A 17,121-nucleotide genomic window follows, 5' to 3' on the forward strand; every position below is an offset into this window, starting at 1 on the left:
CTGTATATTAGGATGATTGTTCAGCTTTGTTTGCTGCGATAGTAAAGCTTCAAGTTTACCCCCATACCACAGAAATGCCGTTTGCTCAGATTGTTATTGGCCCACCGGGTTCAGGCAAGTCCACTTATTGTAACGGCTGCTCACAGTTCTTCAATGCCATTGGGAGACATTCTCAGGTGGTGAACATGGATCCCGCTAATGATGCTTTGCCTTATCCTTGTGCTGTGGATATCAGAGATTTTATAACGTTGGAAGAGATTATGCAAGAGCAACAGTTAGGCCCCAATGGTGGTTTAATGTATGCAGTCGAATCCTTGGATAAGTCTATTGATTTGTTTTTATTACAGATCAAATCGCTTGTAGAAGAAGAAAAAGCCTATCTTGTATTCGACTGTCCAGGCCAGGTCGAGTTATTTACTCATCACTCATCCTTATTCAATATATTTAAGAAAATGGAGAAAGAATTGGACATGAGGTTCTGTGTAATAAACTTGATTGACTGTTTTTACATGACGTCACCCTCACAATATGTCTCAATTTTACTGCTTGCACTAAGATCCATGTTGATGATGGATCTGCCCCACATAAATGTTTTTTCTAAGATAGATATGTTGAAATCATATGGAGAACTACCATTTAGACTAGATTATTATACAGAGGTACAGGATCTAGATTATTTGGAACCGTATATTGAAAAAGAAGGCTCTAGTGTATTAGGAAAGAAATACAATAAGTTGACCGACGCAATCAAAGAGCTTGTTTCTGATTTTAACTTGGTTTCCTTTGAGGTTTTGTCCGTGGATGACAAAGAAAGTATGATAAATCTCCAGGGTGTGATTGATAAAGCAAATGGCTACATATTTGGTGCGTCTGAGGTTGGTGGTGATACAGTGTGGGCAGAGGCTTCTAGGGAAGGTGCTCTTTTAACAAGTTACGATATTCAAGATAGGTGGATAGATAATAAGGAAAAGTATGACAAAGAAGAAGAAGAGAAACGTGTAATCTTGTTAAAAGAGCAAGAGCTGCAAAATAAAGCAGTTGACGTGAATGAAGACGATGAGTGGGAAAGTGCGCTCAAGGAATGGGAAGAAAAACAAGGTATGGATTTTGTTAGATAGTGTGGCTAGATATCTCTTTTTGTTCCTAACATGGATCTTATTCAACATTTCAAAACGTGTACATGAATATATACGCATGTAACTAATAACAGTGCATCACAAAAGGTCGTTGAGTTATTGATCAAGTTATACAGTCAACTGTAAACGATTTGATTCTAACTCCGAACATGATTGCATTTGTTCCTCGGGAGCCAGCGCTACCAATTATCACAGCCTGGTTAACCAGCCATTCCTTCCCTCGCGGCGACAGTAAAAGCGAGAGGGAAGAAAATAACCAGCGAACTGACAATGAGCTGAGGGATAAGAAGAGGTTAAAAGCGATCAGCACCGCACCAACCACATTTTGTATCTTTTATGGAGCAGTGATGCGGGGATTCTAATGTTTTTATGCGGATCTTAATATAAAATGTTGGAAGAATAGCACGCTACATCTTGTTGATAACACTTTTAAAGTTCCTTAGCTCATTTTTTAATGGAACAATGGAGCATTTAGAATTGTAAAATTAAAGTAGAGTAAAGAGAATTAACACAGAACGTAGTAATGCCAAGAAAATTTCTGGGCGATAGAATTGAAAGGAATATCGACGCGATCAGACCATCATCATTAACTTTAACACCTGAGGACTTGAAATATATTCCACCAATACCGCAATATTTTGAAGATGAGGATAATAAGGTGTTAAGTAGCGGTAAAGGTGAAAAAAGACTGTCTAAAAGATTTGGCGGTACGTTAATACTAAGGAAACGGCTAGAATCTGTTCCAGAATTGTTTTTGCATGATTTTAAGAAGAAGCCACGCTCCAAATTCGACGTGACTAAGGAGAAAAAGTTCAAGGGTATACGACCTTCCAAAGAAGCATTTGGTTCTCACGGTAGTACTCCATATCTACAAGAAAGAAAGAAGGTGGCTCCACTACCAATTCAAAGAAAATGTTTGCGTGGGCCAATAATGTCAAAGCACACATTAGTGCAACCCGTAAAGGAAAGGGAACATCCAGATCACATTATTGAGAGGGTGTTTGTTTCCCGACCAGCCCCGGTTTTGATGCCTGTACAAACCCTCACTCCAGTCAATCCGATCTCAGTGATGCAAGATGAGACGAAAGATTTTCATGGGAGAAACAAATATGGTAAAAGTGATAGTGAAATACTCTTTGACGAAATACTATCCGCCTATGAAAGTGTCTCTACGAACAACTCTACTGCGCTAAACTCGGAAATTGACAGAATTATTGATATATGTGCTTCAAAACAGATAACTGAAAAAAATGAAGCATTCCAAATTCCACAAATTATCTGTCCTGATGATACGGAGACTTTGTTTTCAGCGACACCGAAATTCAAGCATAACAATTTTAACGCATTGAATGATACCATTTCTAGCCCAGAATACACCACATCTGGAGGAAGTACGTACTCTGAACAGTGGAGTTCAGAAGATGAGTCATCTGAACTGGAGATTACCGAATGGAGCGCCAAAAAATTTGGAATGAGGTCATCTATTGTGTCTGATAGCACCAATGAGGAAGGCTATTGTACCGCAGCAGAAACTTTGCCCTCGACTATATCGGTAGAAGACCTGGATATACATAACGAGCTCCCAAAAACTAATTTAACGTCATCGAACAGTATATTATTGAACAAGTTTTCTATGAGAAAAATAAAAAAAGTAACTCTTGATCCACCAAAAATTATGCATATTGTGAGTTCCGACGAAGAAATTAATGGCGATGATGATAATGAGGAGGATACGACTTTGCGTGTTTTGCAAGAAAAAATTGACTGCATTGAGATTGCAAGTTGCAGCAGTAGCATATACAGTCGATAAATTTTTATTTCAGGTTTCCGTAAACACTAGATATATATGGTAGAACAAACTGCATTAGTAGATACTAGACTGCGTAATTGCATTAAAATTGATCGATAATGGACAAGTGTCTCAATTTCAGTAAAAGTCCCTGCTTGTGTTGCAGCATTTTACATTATTACCCGCCGAGGATCCCAATAAAGATCTGATGCGATTACATATAAACAAGATAGTTGGGCATAAAGAGCAATAATTTACTTACATGCTTGATTATAACTGTATAACTTCAAGTCTTCATTCCGGTAAAAATGGCACCCACGCAGTTAGAAATTAAAGTTAAGGCTCTCAAGAGACTCACTAAAGAAGAAGGCTACTACCAGCAGGAACTGAAAGATCGGGAAGCTAATGTGGCAAAACTTAAAGAGGATGAGTCTGTTGACCCATACGATTTAAAAAAGCAGGAGGAGGTTCTTGATGATACCAAGAGATTACTACCTACTTTATTTGAAAAGATCAAAGAATTTAAAGAAGACTTGGAGAAATTTCTAGAAACTTACCAAGGTACCGAAGATATAAGTGATGCGAAAACTGCCATTGCTTCTGCACAGGAATTACTGGCTTCTATATAGTCTATAAAAATCCCATTTCTTTCTTTTTGCATCTACTTTGTGCATGCCTTTATATATATTCTTTATATACAGACATGTTTATAGTGAACAATAAATTTCGCTAGAAAATGTACGGAATATAGTATGCAAAAGAAGAGTGGAAGGCAACTGTGAAAAAGTGCTTTCTATTTAAAAATTCTTTATTTCCATAACAAGAATCACACTGTTTTATTGTGATCAACTAAACATGGTTCAATCCCTTAATATGCATTCTCGACTTATAATGATACGGAGGTATGTGACATCACCGGTGACAAAAAGCGATTCAATTCAGTTACACAATTTAGTATCAACACCATTATTCAAAGCCTTGAATAACTGTTATCAATCAGGGATACTACAAATAGTGCAGGATGTTAATTGGAATACTGAAACAACATCTTCTAACTCTACAGAGCATTTGACTGTATCTATAAACTCAACTCGCTCTTTGCCAATGACTAAATTTCCCAAGAAAGAGATATTAAAACAGGTTAAATTGGACACCAAAGTCGGTCAATGGAGGAAATTTATGACAGGTTGGTTTAAAATCGGACTATACCTTCTAAAAAGCTATAAAACAGGGATTCAGGACACTTTTAAAGTATACTGGGATACAAGAAATGAAAAACGTAAATTCGACTTTAGAAATGGCGCTTTGGCCAAGTTGGTACGTGAAGTGGAAATGAATGAAGTTAATATCAAGCTATCGTTTTCGTCATTGTCCAAAAAAAGAGATGTAAAAGTTTTAGCAAGACCATTTTCAATTAATAGAAAGGCATTGGTAGAATTGATCAGACGAGATCAAGTTTGGAAGTTACCGTTTTTCTTCACTTTAGTTTTTATATTCGAAGAAATTAGTGCATTAATATTCACGTTTTTTCCACGTGTCTGTCCATATAATTGCTTAACTCCTGGTGGATACAAAAAGCTTTCTGACAGTTATATCAAGGGCACTACAGGCACGCAGGGGAACTATTGTCTGGGTCCCTTAGAGTTTAGTGAGCAAGGTACTATTAAGTATGAGTCACCATATGGTGTTCCTATAGAAGATTTGTATTGTTTCTTGACAAACTTTCCTCAAAGTATGATACCAAGCTGGAAGCTATACGTTTACAAAAAGTTAAAATCACAAAAATTACTTTGCAATGAAATAGAAAAAATCTATCAGTACTTGTTAGTCGATGACTGGTTATTGCTGCAGAATATACTAAAAACAGATGCGGAGACAAATAAAGTGGCGCTTAGTGGTAAGGAATTAGTAAATTGTATACTTGAAAGGAAACTTTATCGGATAGGTGATAATCTAAATGAAATGGTCAATGACAGGTTAGGCCAAAAGATCTTATTGAAAAGATTGTTTCTTTATTGGTCATTAAGGTATAACGATACTATATCATTCAACGGAAATTATACGTTCAGCGAAAAATGGGGTGTCAATAATATCTCATTGTTGAAGTATAATTCAGAATTAGTGATTACGAATGATATCTAAGAAATGAAAATTAATACGAAAATATTCAATCTGTAAAAAAAGGTTCAAAGAAAATATTCGAACTTATTGGACACAAATTAGAACAGTATTCTAACATAAATAAAGGTTCTTGCTTTCCGAGCAAAGGGCAATGTTACTCTATATTGTATGTATAATGGTACTCTTCGGTATATATAATATATATATTTTCATCAATCGTTTCAATTAGAAAATAAGAAAATTAAGAGAAAATAGAAAATACAATTAAATTAAATTAATCAAAAAAAGAAGTGAAAATAACTGCAAAGTTCGTATCAAACCTTGTAGGTCTCTAAGTGAGCGTTCTCCTCCCTAACTAACGTATGGTGATGGCCAGGCGCTCTGATAACTTTATTTTTGGAATCCATGGTACAGGCAGCAATGGAAGAGAACCATTCGTCATTAAAAATGTCATCAAGAGTAGCTCTTTTCTTTGGATCCACTTGTAGAATACGAGACATGATAGGTCTTGAAGCATGGGGCAGTAGACGTAATAAACGGTATGGACCGTGAATGATTTTCTTATGATGGGGGCCTCTATGTTGCTGGCTCGATTTATTATCAGAAGCAATACTATGGGGTTTGTCTTGATGCTGACGGTGTTGTTGTTGTTGTTGTTGTTGTTGTGCATTATTTTGGGAAGTTACACCGGAAGTAGCATTGGAAGAAGTGTCAACGTTAGCATCGACTTTAGCATTGCATTCGGACCCAATGGCGCAATCACTATTATCATTGCACTCTACCTTATTACTGCAATTCACTTTATCACTACAATCCGCATCAACGTGGGCATCCGTCTTTTTATCATTTACGAAAACTTTTACATCGCTAATTTCATTCTTATCTGCCTTAATACTCGTAGTACTTTCCTTGTCATTATCTGCTGTGCTTTCTTTATCCCTGTTGTTATCGTTTTCATCATCATCCGTATTTCTTTCTTTAATTTCTGGTTTCCTGTTGTCCTTATCCTGTATAGGAGTTTTATTTGTGATTCCATTTTGAACCGCTTTCATGTTCGCTTCATGAACTGGTAGTTGCTGACTAATAGCGGAACAGTCGTTATGATTTAAGAATCTTTGACGTTTTTCCTTTCTTTCCCTCAGTAACTCTTCATGATGCTTGGCAGATTCCACGTAATCATGTTCCATATCATCCGGCATACAATATAATCTAAAATTATCGTCTGAATCTCTAGGAGCCTTCCATGGAAACCTTTTAAGCATCATGCAACAGTATATGATACCAATAGACCATATGTCGACGCACTGAGGGTCATAAGATTTAGTGGAAGTGATCACTTCTGGCGCCAAGTAAGGATCACTACCTACGATTCCGTGAGCCATTGTCACGCCATCTTCAAAAGGATATCTAAACACAACAGCGCTACCAAAGTCAATTAGTTTCAAAATCCCTTGAGAGGTCATGACACAATTGTCTAATTTCAAATCTCTGTGTGCTAACCCCATAGAATGTAAATATTTGACACCTTCGGTCAATTGTTTCAAGCAACAATTAATCTCGCCACGGGACATTTTACCGGTCATGACAACGGCAAAAAAGTCAATCGGACAGTATTCCATAACTTCATAGTATTTGTTTTGTTTGGAATCAGAAAAAACGTCAACAGTCTCGATAACGTTTGGATGATGTAGAGTCGAACCGATACAAAACTCTGCAGTACACTTCTTGGCATACTCTTTCACACTTTCACTTGGTTTTCTCGGTCTAAACTCTTTAACGGCAAAGGTGGCACCATCAGTGGGTCTCACAAGAACTTTAACGGACCCACCTGCACCAGAACCCAATAATTTACCCAACTTCCCGTATTTCTGAGCCAGAATACAATCATCATGATATATATTGATATTATTAGACAAAGACAAAATGGAATCCGTACTTGGCGGTATAGCAGATTGAGTATGGGCGTAGTGGTCTGTAAAGCCATGGGGATGCTGAGCACGATAGTGGTTATTCAAGTTGACTGTGGAAGTTGACTTTGAAGGTGGGGGAGAATGAGTGCTATGTTTCTTCGAACGAAGTTGAGACATGGATAGTTTTTTATTTACAGAGGGTCTAAAGAACCTTTTCAATTCTGCCATAGAGTGGGTTTGCTTTGGCGATGCCGGAGAAGTATAGTCGTGGAGCCCGTGAGAGATGTTATGATGGTGACTTGTTTCACAGTTATTGTTGTTGTTGTTGTTTGTAGAGGTACTAGTTCCATAGGAATGGCTATGACTGCTGTTATTGAGATTTGTCGTAGTATAATTAGTAGTAGTTGTCGTAGATTTCATGGAATCTGTAGATTTCTCGCTCCTTAGCGAGTCATTACTTTGTTTCCTACCAATGAAATTTAAGAAAGATTTAGAGCTCCTGATCAACGGCGGTGGATTATTGGACGAGTTTTCGCGGTCATGGTGATGGTCATTATGATGACCATGAAAAGGATTTCTTGATAATAGGTTAGGCATGTTTATACGGAAAACAGTGGAACCGTGCAATTACAATTATCGAAGTATTACTATTTTGGTCCGGATCAACTCTTAGCGGCAGTAGTAAAAAGTACTCGAATCGCACTATTTTATTTAGTTCTGGCTTGTAACAGGTCTTGAAAGTTGACGTATACCGTTACTAATATCCTAATTTTATTGCTTTTACCGCTTTCTTTATGGAAAAGTGGCAAACTCTTAGATTTGGAAATTCTTTACTATTCTAGAAAAATAGGAGGTGAGGAAGATTTCTAAGCTTTCTGAAAAAAACAGGAAAATGTAGAAAGAGGTCCAGAAAACCGAAAAACCAGTACTTATGAAAAATAAACGAGCTTTGCTCTATTTGAGAAACACTCCTTTAGGTGTGTTCGAGTTGTCTTGAGTGTATTTGTTCCAAAAACAATTGTATAAATGGCTCTATATGTTGAATCTCACTAAACCTCTCTTATAGATTTGTCACAGTGGAATATATAACCAAATAGAATTAGGCGAAGAAAAAGAAAAGGGGCGAGCGACAACGTAGGGGTCAGGCGGAAGAGTAAGCGCTTGTTGGCAATATAAGAGGCAAAAGCACTGATGCAAGAGTACGGTGACCAAAGGAAAATAAAGAAAGGCTACGATATTGATGGATTTATGAATCAAGACACAAGACTGTTTTGTATAGTCAGCAAAACCGGCTTGTGTTTGTGATTCATGGATCAGTGAAACGGTAGCGAATAAGCACCAATGGAAAAAAAGAAAACACTACGCACACATGCACGCTTAAGATAAAAAAAGCACAGGTATGGTGGTAGTATTAGGACAGCCAGGCACAAACTACTGCGAGATAGCTAAAGACCCTTCCGTAAACCGCTCGGATAAACTAATTTGTCCTTTAGCGTGACACGGATTATACGCGGGGATCCGGCGTTATAAGCCACGGCCCGTCTCGTCCGCGTGGTTTTTTATTCTAGCTCCACGTAAATTATCAGCTTGCCTTTTTCCGGCTTCTAGAAAACTAGGAAAACAAAAAAAACAGACTGAGAAGAAAGAAAAAACAAAAAAACATCCCGGTCTTTTGCGTGCCGAGAATTTTTCTTTTTCTTTTCTTTTTTTATTCTTCAACTCTAACAGTAGCAGCCGCTGAATACCCGGATTAGTCGTCATGGCAACAGCAATATAAGGATAAGTAAACAAACGAACTACAGTACTTCAGTCTTTCTTGGTAAAGTACGATTTGATCCTTAAACGGCTTCTCGAAAAGCATTTACATCTGGTTTCCCTATCTATTGCACTTCCCTTCAAGGGTATCCGCTTTCTTAAGAGGTGTGGGATGTGGGTGTTTTGGAATTATTTTTGTTAGTAAGTCGTGCATATCGCACTAGTTTCTTTTTTTTTATTTGGCAAGTCTTGTACATTATATACGTAATCATACCATGGGGCAATTGTCACCTCCAAGAGTGACTGATTGACCGGCTAGACTCTCCACCCATTTGTAAGTGTATATATACTCGTACGTATAGAAACACGTAGGAAAAAAAAGTTGATATGACCGATTGGCAGCAGCAGCTCCCTTTAACAGTCACACAGAAAAATGAGCTCGATAAAAGTGTGCTGCGATATTTGAATTGGAATTACAAACAAAGTGTACAGCACGAGCACGCTCAAGACCACGAGAGTGTCCGACGTGCCATTGTAACTCTATCAACTTTTCTCTTACAGGAACCCGTGGACCAGCAAGAATTCATCAGAAGCTATGACACCGACAAGGAAAGCATGATAAATATTGATGAGTTGCTATTGCCAAAGAAGTGGAACTCAATTGTTAGACTGCAGCGAAAAATAATTGAGTTGGAACAGAACACAGAGATCCTAGTGTCTCAGATTAATGATTTAAATTCGCAAGTGTCAGAACTGGCACAGTCCATGCCTTTTACCAGTAAGGGCAATGACGCACAAAATGTTTTGAAATGGGTACCGAAAAAACTACCAAATTGCTTAATTAATGTCGAATCATCAGTTACTTCCGTCAAGTTGCACCCTGATTTGCCGATAGTATTTGTAGCTACAGATCATGGGAAATTATACGCATTCGATATATTCAACTACACCATTCCTCTAGCGTCTCTACAAACTCATACTAAGGCAATTACTTCGATTGATGTATTGTTTACCAATTTCACAAATTCCAGTAAGAAGAACTACTTGGTGATAGTCACTGCATCCAAGGATTTGCAGATTCATGTTTTCAAATGGATTTCGAACGAATGCAAATTCCAGCAAATTAGGACTTTATTAGGTCATGAACATATTATCTCTGCAGTAAAAATCTGGCAGAAAAATAACGATATTCGTATTGCTTCTTGCTCCCGAGACCAAACTGTAAAGGTTTGGGACTTCAATAACGGCTGGTCCTTGAAATCATTTCAACCTCATTCTCAGTGGGTACGTTCCATTGACGTTCTAGGTGACTATATATTATCTGGATCCCATGACACTACATTGAGACTAACACACTGGCCATCCGGTAATGGTCTAAGCGTTGGTACAGGTCATGAATTTCCAATAGAAAAAGTGAAATTTATTCATTTCATTGGAGATCCTGCTAGTACAAGATTTAGGAAACCATCAGCCGCCCAGTATGAAAATTTTGGGGTACAGTACTGTGTTTCAGCATCGAGAGATAGAACGATAAAAATTTGGGAAATACCTTTACCCAGATTAATCGCCCATAGAGCACCCATACCGAATCCTACAAATTCAAATTTCAAGTGTGTTCTTACTTTGAAGGGTCACCTTTCGTGGGTCAGAGATATTTGTATTCGAGGACAGCATTTGTTTTCTTGTGGTGATGATAAATCTGTAAGATGTTGGGATCTAAACACCGGACAATGTTTACATGCCTGGGAAGGGTTGCATACAGGATTTATAAATTGCTTGGATTTGGATGCAGACTTCGATCCTAATGTTACGCCAAGGCAAATAATGGTTACCGGCGGTTTGGACTGTAAGTCTAGCATCTTTATCAGATAATTTTGAGTTCTGTAATCTTGCTTTTACTTTTTTTTTGGCATTATTTTTTTTTTTCACTTTGGTTGACGTTTCCAAGTACTTACTGAATTAGTATTAATAATATATAGTAAAATTCTACGTTACTATATAGTAGAAACTACTTATTATTTAACCAAGTATTTAGACGTTTCGCTTTTGAAAAAGTCCTAGATCTTAACTTGAAGCAGAAGAGCTGGCACTAGCAACAGCAACTTCCATGTCTTTGTACTCGAAGGCGAATGGTTCATATGGTAAACCTTCACCCACAAAAAACTTGGACATAGATTCAACCCAGTGTAAACGTAAGGAATGTAACATAGCAGATGTACCTTCCATTAAAACAAGAACAGCACATGTTAGTGCGAACCACATGGAGAAAAGCGCAACTGTCATGAACACTCCTAAGAATCCTCTGAACCCAAATGCAATTTGAATTGTCATTGTCCATAAAACACTAGACAATTGAGCATGTGCCAATGATAAAGCCCATAAACGCAAATAAGATGCTGTGTGGGAGACACAGTTCAAACAGAATTCAATTGTATGAATAACTTGATGAATCATAATGTCACCAAAGTCTTCACCATGAGATCCAGAACCAACTTCTTCTTCTGCAGAGTCATCAGCATCCATTGCAGAAATCAATTGCTGTGCTTCCAAATCCTCAGAACTAGCATCTGCTTCAGTTGATGGTAATGGTTCGTGAGACTTTCTTTTATGAGTGAATTTGAAATGCAATGGTTTTACCAGTAACAGCCAAGGGATACAAACCAAGGCCATCAATAATAAAATCACTTGGACCTTTGCCTGATGAGGGTATAATTCATCGTCAATAGTTCCCGGCGATAAAAACATGTTAATAAGCATGTTCAATAATCCTGGTGCGGGTCTCCCGTCTTTGACCCAGTCAACAGCCCATTTGTAAACAATACAAACAGAAAGATATCCGAAAATGCCTTGCATAAATAGCAAGCCAGGAATAAAGTTACCAATGATGTCAATCAAGGAGTTAAAGTATAAGTGGTTGGCCAAAGAAAAGAAATAGGAGTAAGTCATATGAATGAACCCCATTAAAATTGACAGCTTCATTTTGTAAGAGTTGGAAAATAACAAAGCGTTCTCAGTTCCGTGCCAAGCCCAATCCAAACCAATAGGGTATGTTCCCACCGAAGTGGCCGTAATACTTTCACCCTTTTCCCAATGATCAGGCCACTTCCAGCCTGACTTGAAAATGGTCATTGTTTTAGAGAAAATATCGTTGTAAAGGAAACCTGTATACATGGAAAAGACACCCATCAACAAAATAATATATCTGCCGGTAAAAGCCATATCAAAAATCTCACCTCTTTTCATTTTGTTGATTTTGTTTTCATTCAACACAAGAGATAATGCGGCTAGAGTCATTAAAAACCCGTGGCCCATATCACCAAACATGATAGCAAACATGAATGGAAAAGTGACAATTGTGGGCAAACCAGCATTGATTTCTCTATATTGTGCGATACCGTAACAGTCACAAATACTTTGGAAACCAGCAGTAAACTTATTGGTTCTATGGAAAGTAGGTGGAGTATGGTTCGTATCCAATACTTGGATGATAGATGGAACATCAATTCCCAATCTCGTGATCATTTCACCAAGACGGGCTTGCAAAGTAGCCATTTCGTCTCTTGGTATCCAACCTTCAGCGATTAAAATTTTTCTATTCGTATCATAGTTAGATTTATTCAAAATTTCAAAAATTGCCTTTTCACGGGTGATGTCTTGAAACCAAGAGTCCAACTCTTTGGCAATGGCGTATAATTCGCTTTCTAAAGTAGTGGAAGTAGTCTTCAAGACTGTATACAAATCGCTCAAGCTCTTGTTGACTTTGGCCAACTGTTGTGATCTACCTTCGTTGGAAGAGTCGACTTCGTAAAGATTGGCATCCAATGATTCCGCAATTTTTCTAATCCTTTTGATAATTAGATCACCATGGGAAAACACGATGAAAGCATTTTTTTGTTTATACTCCTTGGTTTTGACATCATACACAGGTTCCCCAATTTCAGCAGTTTTGAAGAAAAGGTTACCTCTTAATACTCTCCAAAGAATTTGTTCTAAGGTAGCAACTTTTTCTCTTGAAATAACACCAGTAACGTAATTCACAGAGGCACCAATGGCAGCTGCAATGTTTTCTCCATTAGCGTCGATCATATCTTCATCCATATAGGAAGTGCTGTCGATATTGTCGCCCTTCAAGAAAAATTCATCACCTGATTGTAAAATAAAGCGATATTGTTCTAAATCATTTTTTTGGACTTCAATTTGTTCGGTTGCATCCTCCATTTGAATCAATCTTTCTTCCAAATAAGAGGCGTTTTGAACATAATCGTCTATCACAGAACCGCTTGGTGGAACGTACAATTCACCTGATCCATCCAAATATTTGTCCGTATCTCCCTCGTAAAGCTTTATGTCGTGTTTCTTCAAAAGAGAATAAAAGTACCGATACTGTCTTTCCACATTATCTAGCCTTCTAATTTCGTTCACGAAAGTTCTTTGAAACGCACGCACTTTAGAGTTCAAATCCCGAAATTGTACAAGACCCAATTGGCCCAAAGTATAAGCAGAGTCTCTTGAAATTTCTTGAGGAATATAGAATTGGACTAAAGCCATTTCAGCTGAGCGAAAAATCGCTTCCTCCTTCCCAGACATTATTTCCCCTTGTGTAACTTTTGGATATATTTTTCTTCGATTCAAATGAAAAGGGATCTAAAGCTTGACCCTCACTTGTTGTATAGAGAGTAAAAAGTTAGCAAATGTTATGCAAGATAAAAGCTAAGAACTTGTATGGACCTTTATTATTTTGTAACCATTAAAAGGGTTGCAATCAGGAAGAAAGGTTTTCTTTCATATCAACTTATCTGATTTTTTTTTTTTTGCCCATTTTTTTTTTTGACGCATTAATCGTTGATAACGATATATATACATATGATGAGAGTGTGGTACCCAACAATATAGCTTGACAGGTGGATTATGAGTGGTAATACATATACCAAGACACATAGGTATTACATTTAATTTATTATTTTTTCTTCATCTATCTGATACTTATTCTATCAACATGTAGCTTTGTTTCTTCACTTCTAAATACCTCTGTTAAAGTAAACTTTTTCAATTGCCTTCCCGTCTCTATCCTTCTTACCTTGTAATTCAGGTTCTAACTTACTCAAATGGATTGCCTGTCTTTGAGGAAAGATACCCAATGCAAATGGCAAAGCAGAAAACATTGTGACTGAGATCAACCCCAAGTTTGCCAAAGTTTGCACACCAAGAGACTTACCTTTCAAGACACTGCGTTGTAGTCTAACTAAAATTAAAGGTGGGATAACCATTGTCGGGGTAGCGTTGATGACTCTACTTAAGGCAGTTTCACCCACTGCCATGAATGCAGCCTTTTTTGATTTTCCAACCTCGTCACCATTCGAGTCAAACACAGATATACCCTTTCTAATTTCGTTACCTCTCATTAGGAAGACGTTGACAATACCAGCACTGACCACGGCGGCAAATGGCACCAGACGACCTAAGATCAATTTCGAATGTGGAGAAATGTTCTTTAATCTGGGCACCAGGTTGTTGAGCCCCAAGGCAACCCCACACGATGCAGTCACAGCGGCAGCGTAGTTGGTGAGCAATTGGGACGTTGACATCGGATGAGACTTGTTGGCATTGGCAGAATTAACGGCGACGTTTAACGATTGATTCGCCCACTGCCAAAAGACCGTCCCTGCCGTTCCTAACCCTGGTGTTAGCATCCCTACGGTGACAACTAGGTTAGACAACACGTTGGAAGACATACGGAAGGGCAGAAGAACAGTCTTTCCTGTATCCGGATGAACGGTAGAGTCCAGTTGCTTCTTGGCACGCCAGAACTCCGGAGTAGTCTCTTTTAATTCACCGTGACGATACGCACTAATGATCTCCCTGGCGTGTGCCAGGTCCTTTTCAGTAGTTAGCAACATGGTCGGATCCGAAATCTCTGCACAATGGCGGATTCTACCCCAATACGTGGACAAGTCATAGCGGGATTCGGGCAAGTCGATGGGCCCGGGGACTGATGATGCCATTTTTATCTATGTTGTTTGCGTTTGTTTCGATAGCTTATGGCTGTTCTATAGTAACATGAAGTAATAGAAAGCGTTCACAGCTATAACCCAATTGTGAAGACCTAACAATTTCATGTCCGATTACCCCAGGCGCTGGGCAACGGACGGTCCGGTACCGGAGGCCAGTGCCGGGAAGAAAAGTTTTTTTTTTCTTCGCCTCAAGCAATATTAGTATAAAAGGGGCCGACACAGCTGCAATTGTAATAGGATTGATCTTCTTCCGTAGTTAATATTAGCTTTGGTTCAGGTTTAAAAAGGGCATGATACATATTAAACATGCCTTCTATTCACTGTGCCATCTTACATCCGTAGGTGATCAGAGGGGAAAAGAAGAGCTAGAGCAACTCCCACACTCATGAGCGTCCTCATACTGTTCTGGGCGCTTCTCTCAGGTGCATCTTTTAGCATCTTTCATTGGCCCAGATCGGTAGCTGCGCAAGCGAGATATTCTTTTCATTCATTTATATCCATCTGTAGTAAACTTCTCCTTGTATTTCAAATGGATCAGTTTCATTTCCAACGAGTAGTTGAGCAGTTGAACGCTTCTTATTTTACGTAACAAGAGTGGGCGTATTTTTGTTACCCGGATATAACATCGAAAATTTTTGAAAAATTTTCGAAATGTCTGCTCATCTCATCGCCAACTGTGAGAACAGTGGGAGGAATAAGGCGATCTGTATGTTCATAGACATGTAGTATATGTTCGCACGCCAAAACATTGCAAAGAACTTCAGTAACTCTTCCATCGAAACCACACAAATTTACTATGGCAGAAGATAAGTCGCAAGTTAAAATCAGGTTCTTCACTCGTGAGAAAGATGAAGCTCTACATGTTCAAGATACACCAATGTACGCTCCTGTCTCATTGAAGAGATATGGGTTGTCTGAAATTGTCAATCATTTATTGAGCTCGGAAAAACCTGTTCCTTTTGATTTTTTGATTGACGGTGAGCTGTTACGTACTTCATTGCACGATTACTTAACCAAGAAGGGTTTATCGAGCGAAGCCTCATTGAATGTGGAATATACTAGGGCCGTTCTTCCACCATCCTACTTAAATAGCTTTAGTAATGAGGACTGGGTTAGCTCCTTGGATGTAGGTGACAACTCCAAACATATCATCAGTGGTTCTTACGACGGTATTGTTCGTACTTGGAATTTATCTGGTAATGTGCAAAAGCAATACAGTGGTCATTCCGGTCCTATCCGTGCTGTCAAATACATTTCAAATACAAGATTAGTTTCGGCTGGTAACGACCGTACTTTGAGATTATGGAAAACCAAAAATGATGATTTGAAGTCAACCACACAAGAACAGGCACAAGAGGACGGTGATGATGAAGAAGCAAACATAGAAGACGGTAAGACATTGGCTATCTTGGAAGGCCATAAGGCACCAGTAGTCTCTATTGATGTTTCAGACAACAAAAGAATACTATCTGCGTCTTACGATAATTCTATTGGATTCTGGTCCACTGTTTACAAGGAGATGACTGTTGTGGATCCATTAGAAGATATAAACAATCCGAATAATAAAATATCGACTGCTGCTAGAAAAAGGAGAAAGCTAATTATGAAAGATGGTACAATTAGGAGACGTGCCCCGCTTTCTCTATTAGAATCTCATACAGCCCCTGTAGAACAAGTGATTTTTGATTCCTCCGATAATACTGTCGGTTATTCAGTATCTCAAGATCATTCTATTAAGACATGGGATTTGGTTACTGCAAGATGCATAGACACAAGAACCACATCTTACTCGTTGCTTTCCATCGCACAATTGCCTAGTTTGAACTTGTTGGCATACGGGTCCAGCGCCAGACATATCACATTGCATGACCCACGTATAGGAGCATCTTCTAAAGTTACACAGCAGCAACTAATTGGTCATAAGAACTTCGTTTCTTCGCTGGACTCGTGTCCTGAGAACGAGTATATATTATGCTCAGGTTCTCATGATGGGACCGTGAAGGTATGGGACGTCAGATCCACTTCTCCCATGTACACCATAACAAGAGAAGACAAATCGGTTCAAAAAGGTATCAATGACAAAGTCTTCGCTGTTAAATGGGCTGAAAAGGTGGGTATTATCAGTGCTGGTCAAGACAAGAAAATTCAGATAAATAAAGGAGACAACATCTTCAAAAATTGAGGAGAACTTTTGTTTTATTTATGTAAAATAATATACAGTATACCTAAAATAGACTTGGTTTCGGAGATAGCTTTCGTACCCTCGTTGTTACCGCCTTCTTCTGAATTAAAAAAAGAAAGAAAATGCCTAAAAATAATATTTGTATAATAATGTATATGTGTATGAAACCTCTATAAAGTTACCTGGGTGAATCTTATCCAATTTCCCCCCAGATTAG

General features: G+C 38.3%; 9 protein-coding genes across 9 annotated transcripts; 6 read left to right on the forward strand and 3 right to left on the reverse strand.

Annotated features, from left to right (window-relative positions):
- Positions 1-74: 74 nt before the first annotated feature.
- Positions 75-1,118, forward strand: GPN2 (GTPase GPN2; the record flags this gene model as incomplete). The annotated part of the gene is made up of 1 exon (XM_056225898.1): positions 75-1,118. One exon carries the CDS (start codon positions 75-77, stop codon positions 1,116-1,118), a length of 1,044 nt encoding a protein of 347 aa, XP_056079670.1.
- Positions 1,119-1,659: 541 nt separating this feature from the next.
- Positions 1,660-2,946, forward strand: DSE3 (Dse3p; the record flags this gene model as incomplete). Its single annotated transcript, XM_056225899.1, has 1 exon — positions 1,660-2,946. The coding sequence occupies one exon, from the start codon at positions 1,660-1,662 to the stop codon at positions 2,944-2,946; it is 1,287 nt and encodes a 428-aa protein (XP_056079671.1).
- Positions 2,947-3,233: 287 nt separating this feature from the next.
- On the forward strand, positions 3,234-3,554 carry RBL2 (Rbl2p; the record flags this gene model as incomplete). Its single annotated transcript, XM_056225900.1, has 1 exon — positions 3,234-3,554. One exon carries the CDS (start codon positions 3,234-3,236, stop codon positions 3,552-3,554), a length of 321 nt encoding a protein of 106 aa, XP_056079672.1.
- A 244-nt stretch (positions 3,555-3,798) lies between these two features.
- PNT1 (Pnt1p) lies at positions 3,799-5,067 on the forward strand (the record flags this gene model as incomplete). The annotated part of the gene is made up of 1 exon (XM_056225901.1): positions 3,799-5,067. One exon carries the CDS (start codon positions 3,799-3,801, stop codon positions 5,065-5,067), a length of 1,269 nt encoding a protein of 422 aa, XP_056079673.1.
- Positions 5,068-5,360: 293 nt separating this feature from the next.
- On the reverse strand, positions 5,361-7,553 carry HRK1 (putative serine/threonine protein kinase HRK1; the record flags this gene model as incomplete). The annotated part of the gene is made up of 1 exon (XM_056225902.1): positions 5,361-7,553. The coding sequence occupies one exon, from the start codon at positions 7,551-7,553 to the stop codon at positions 5,361-5,363; it is 2,193 nt and encodes a 730-aa protein (XP_056079674.1).
- Positions 7,554-9,098: 1,545 nt separating this feature from the next.
- On the forward strand, positions 9,099-10,583 carry PAC1 (Pac1p; the record flags this gene model as incomplete). The annotated part of the gene is made up of 1 exon (XM_056225903.1): positions 9,099-10,583. The coding sequence occupies one exon, from the start codon at positions 9,099-9,101 to the stop codon at positions 10,581-10,583; it is 1,485 nt and encodes a 494-aa protein (XP_056079675.1).
- A 192-nt stretch (positions 10,584-10,775) lies between these two features.
- On the reverse strand, positions 10,776-13,298 carry VPH1 (H(+)-transporting V0 sector ATPase subunit a; the record flags this gene model as incomplete). Its single annotated transcript, XM_056225904.1, has 1 exon — positions 10,776-13,298. One exon carries the CDS (start codon positions 13,296-13,298, stop codon positions 10,776-10,778), a length of 2,523 nt encoding a protein of 840 aa, XP_056079676.1.
- A 431-nt stretch (positions 13,299-13,729) lies between these two features.
- FSF1 (Fsf1p) lies at positions 13,730-14,713 on the reverse strand (the record flags this gene model as incomplete). Its single annotated transcript, XM_056225905.1, has 1 exon — positions 13,730-14,713. One exon carries the CDS (start codon positions 14,711-14,713, stop codon positions 13,730-13,732), a length of 984 nt encoding a protein of 327 aa, XP_056079677.1.
- Positions 14,714-15,518: 805 nt separating this feature from the next.
- Positions 15,519-16,904, forward strand: YTM1 (Ytm1p; the record flags this gene model as incomplete). Its single annotated transcript, XM_056225906.1, has 1 exon — positions 15,519-16,904. The coding sequence occupies one exon, from the start codon at positions 15,519-15,521 to the stop codon at positions 16,902-16,904; it is 1,386 nt and encodes a 461-aa protein (XP_056079678.1).
- Positions 16,905-17,121: the final 217 nt, after the last annotated feature.

Source organism: Saccharomyces mikatae (assembly GCF_947241705.1).
Source record: "Saccharomyces mikatae IFO 1815 strain IFO1815 genome assembly, chromosome: 15".
NCBI classification, from domain to species: domain Eukaryota; kingdom Fungi; phylum Ascomycota; class Saccharomycetes; order Saccharomycetales; family Saccharomycetaceae; genus Saccharomyces; species Saccharomyces mikatae.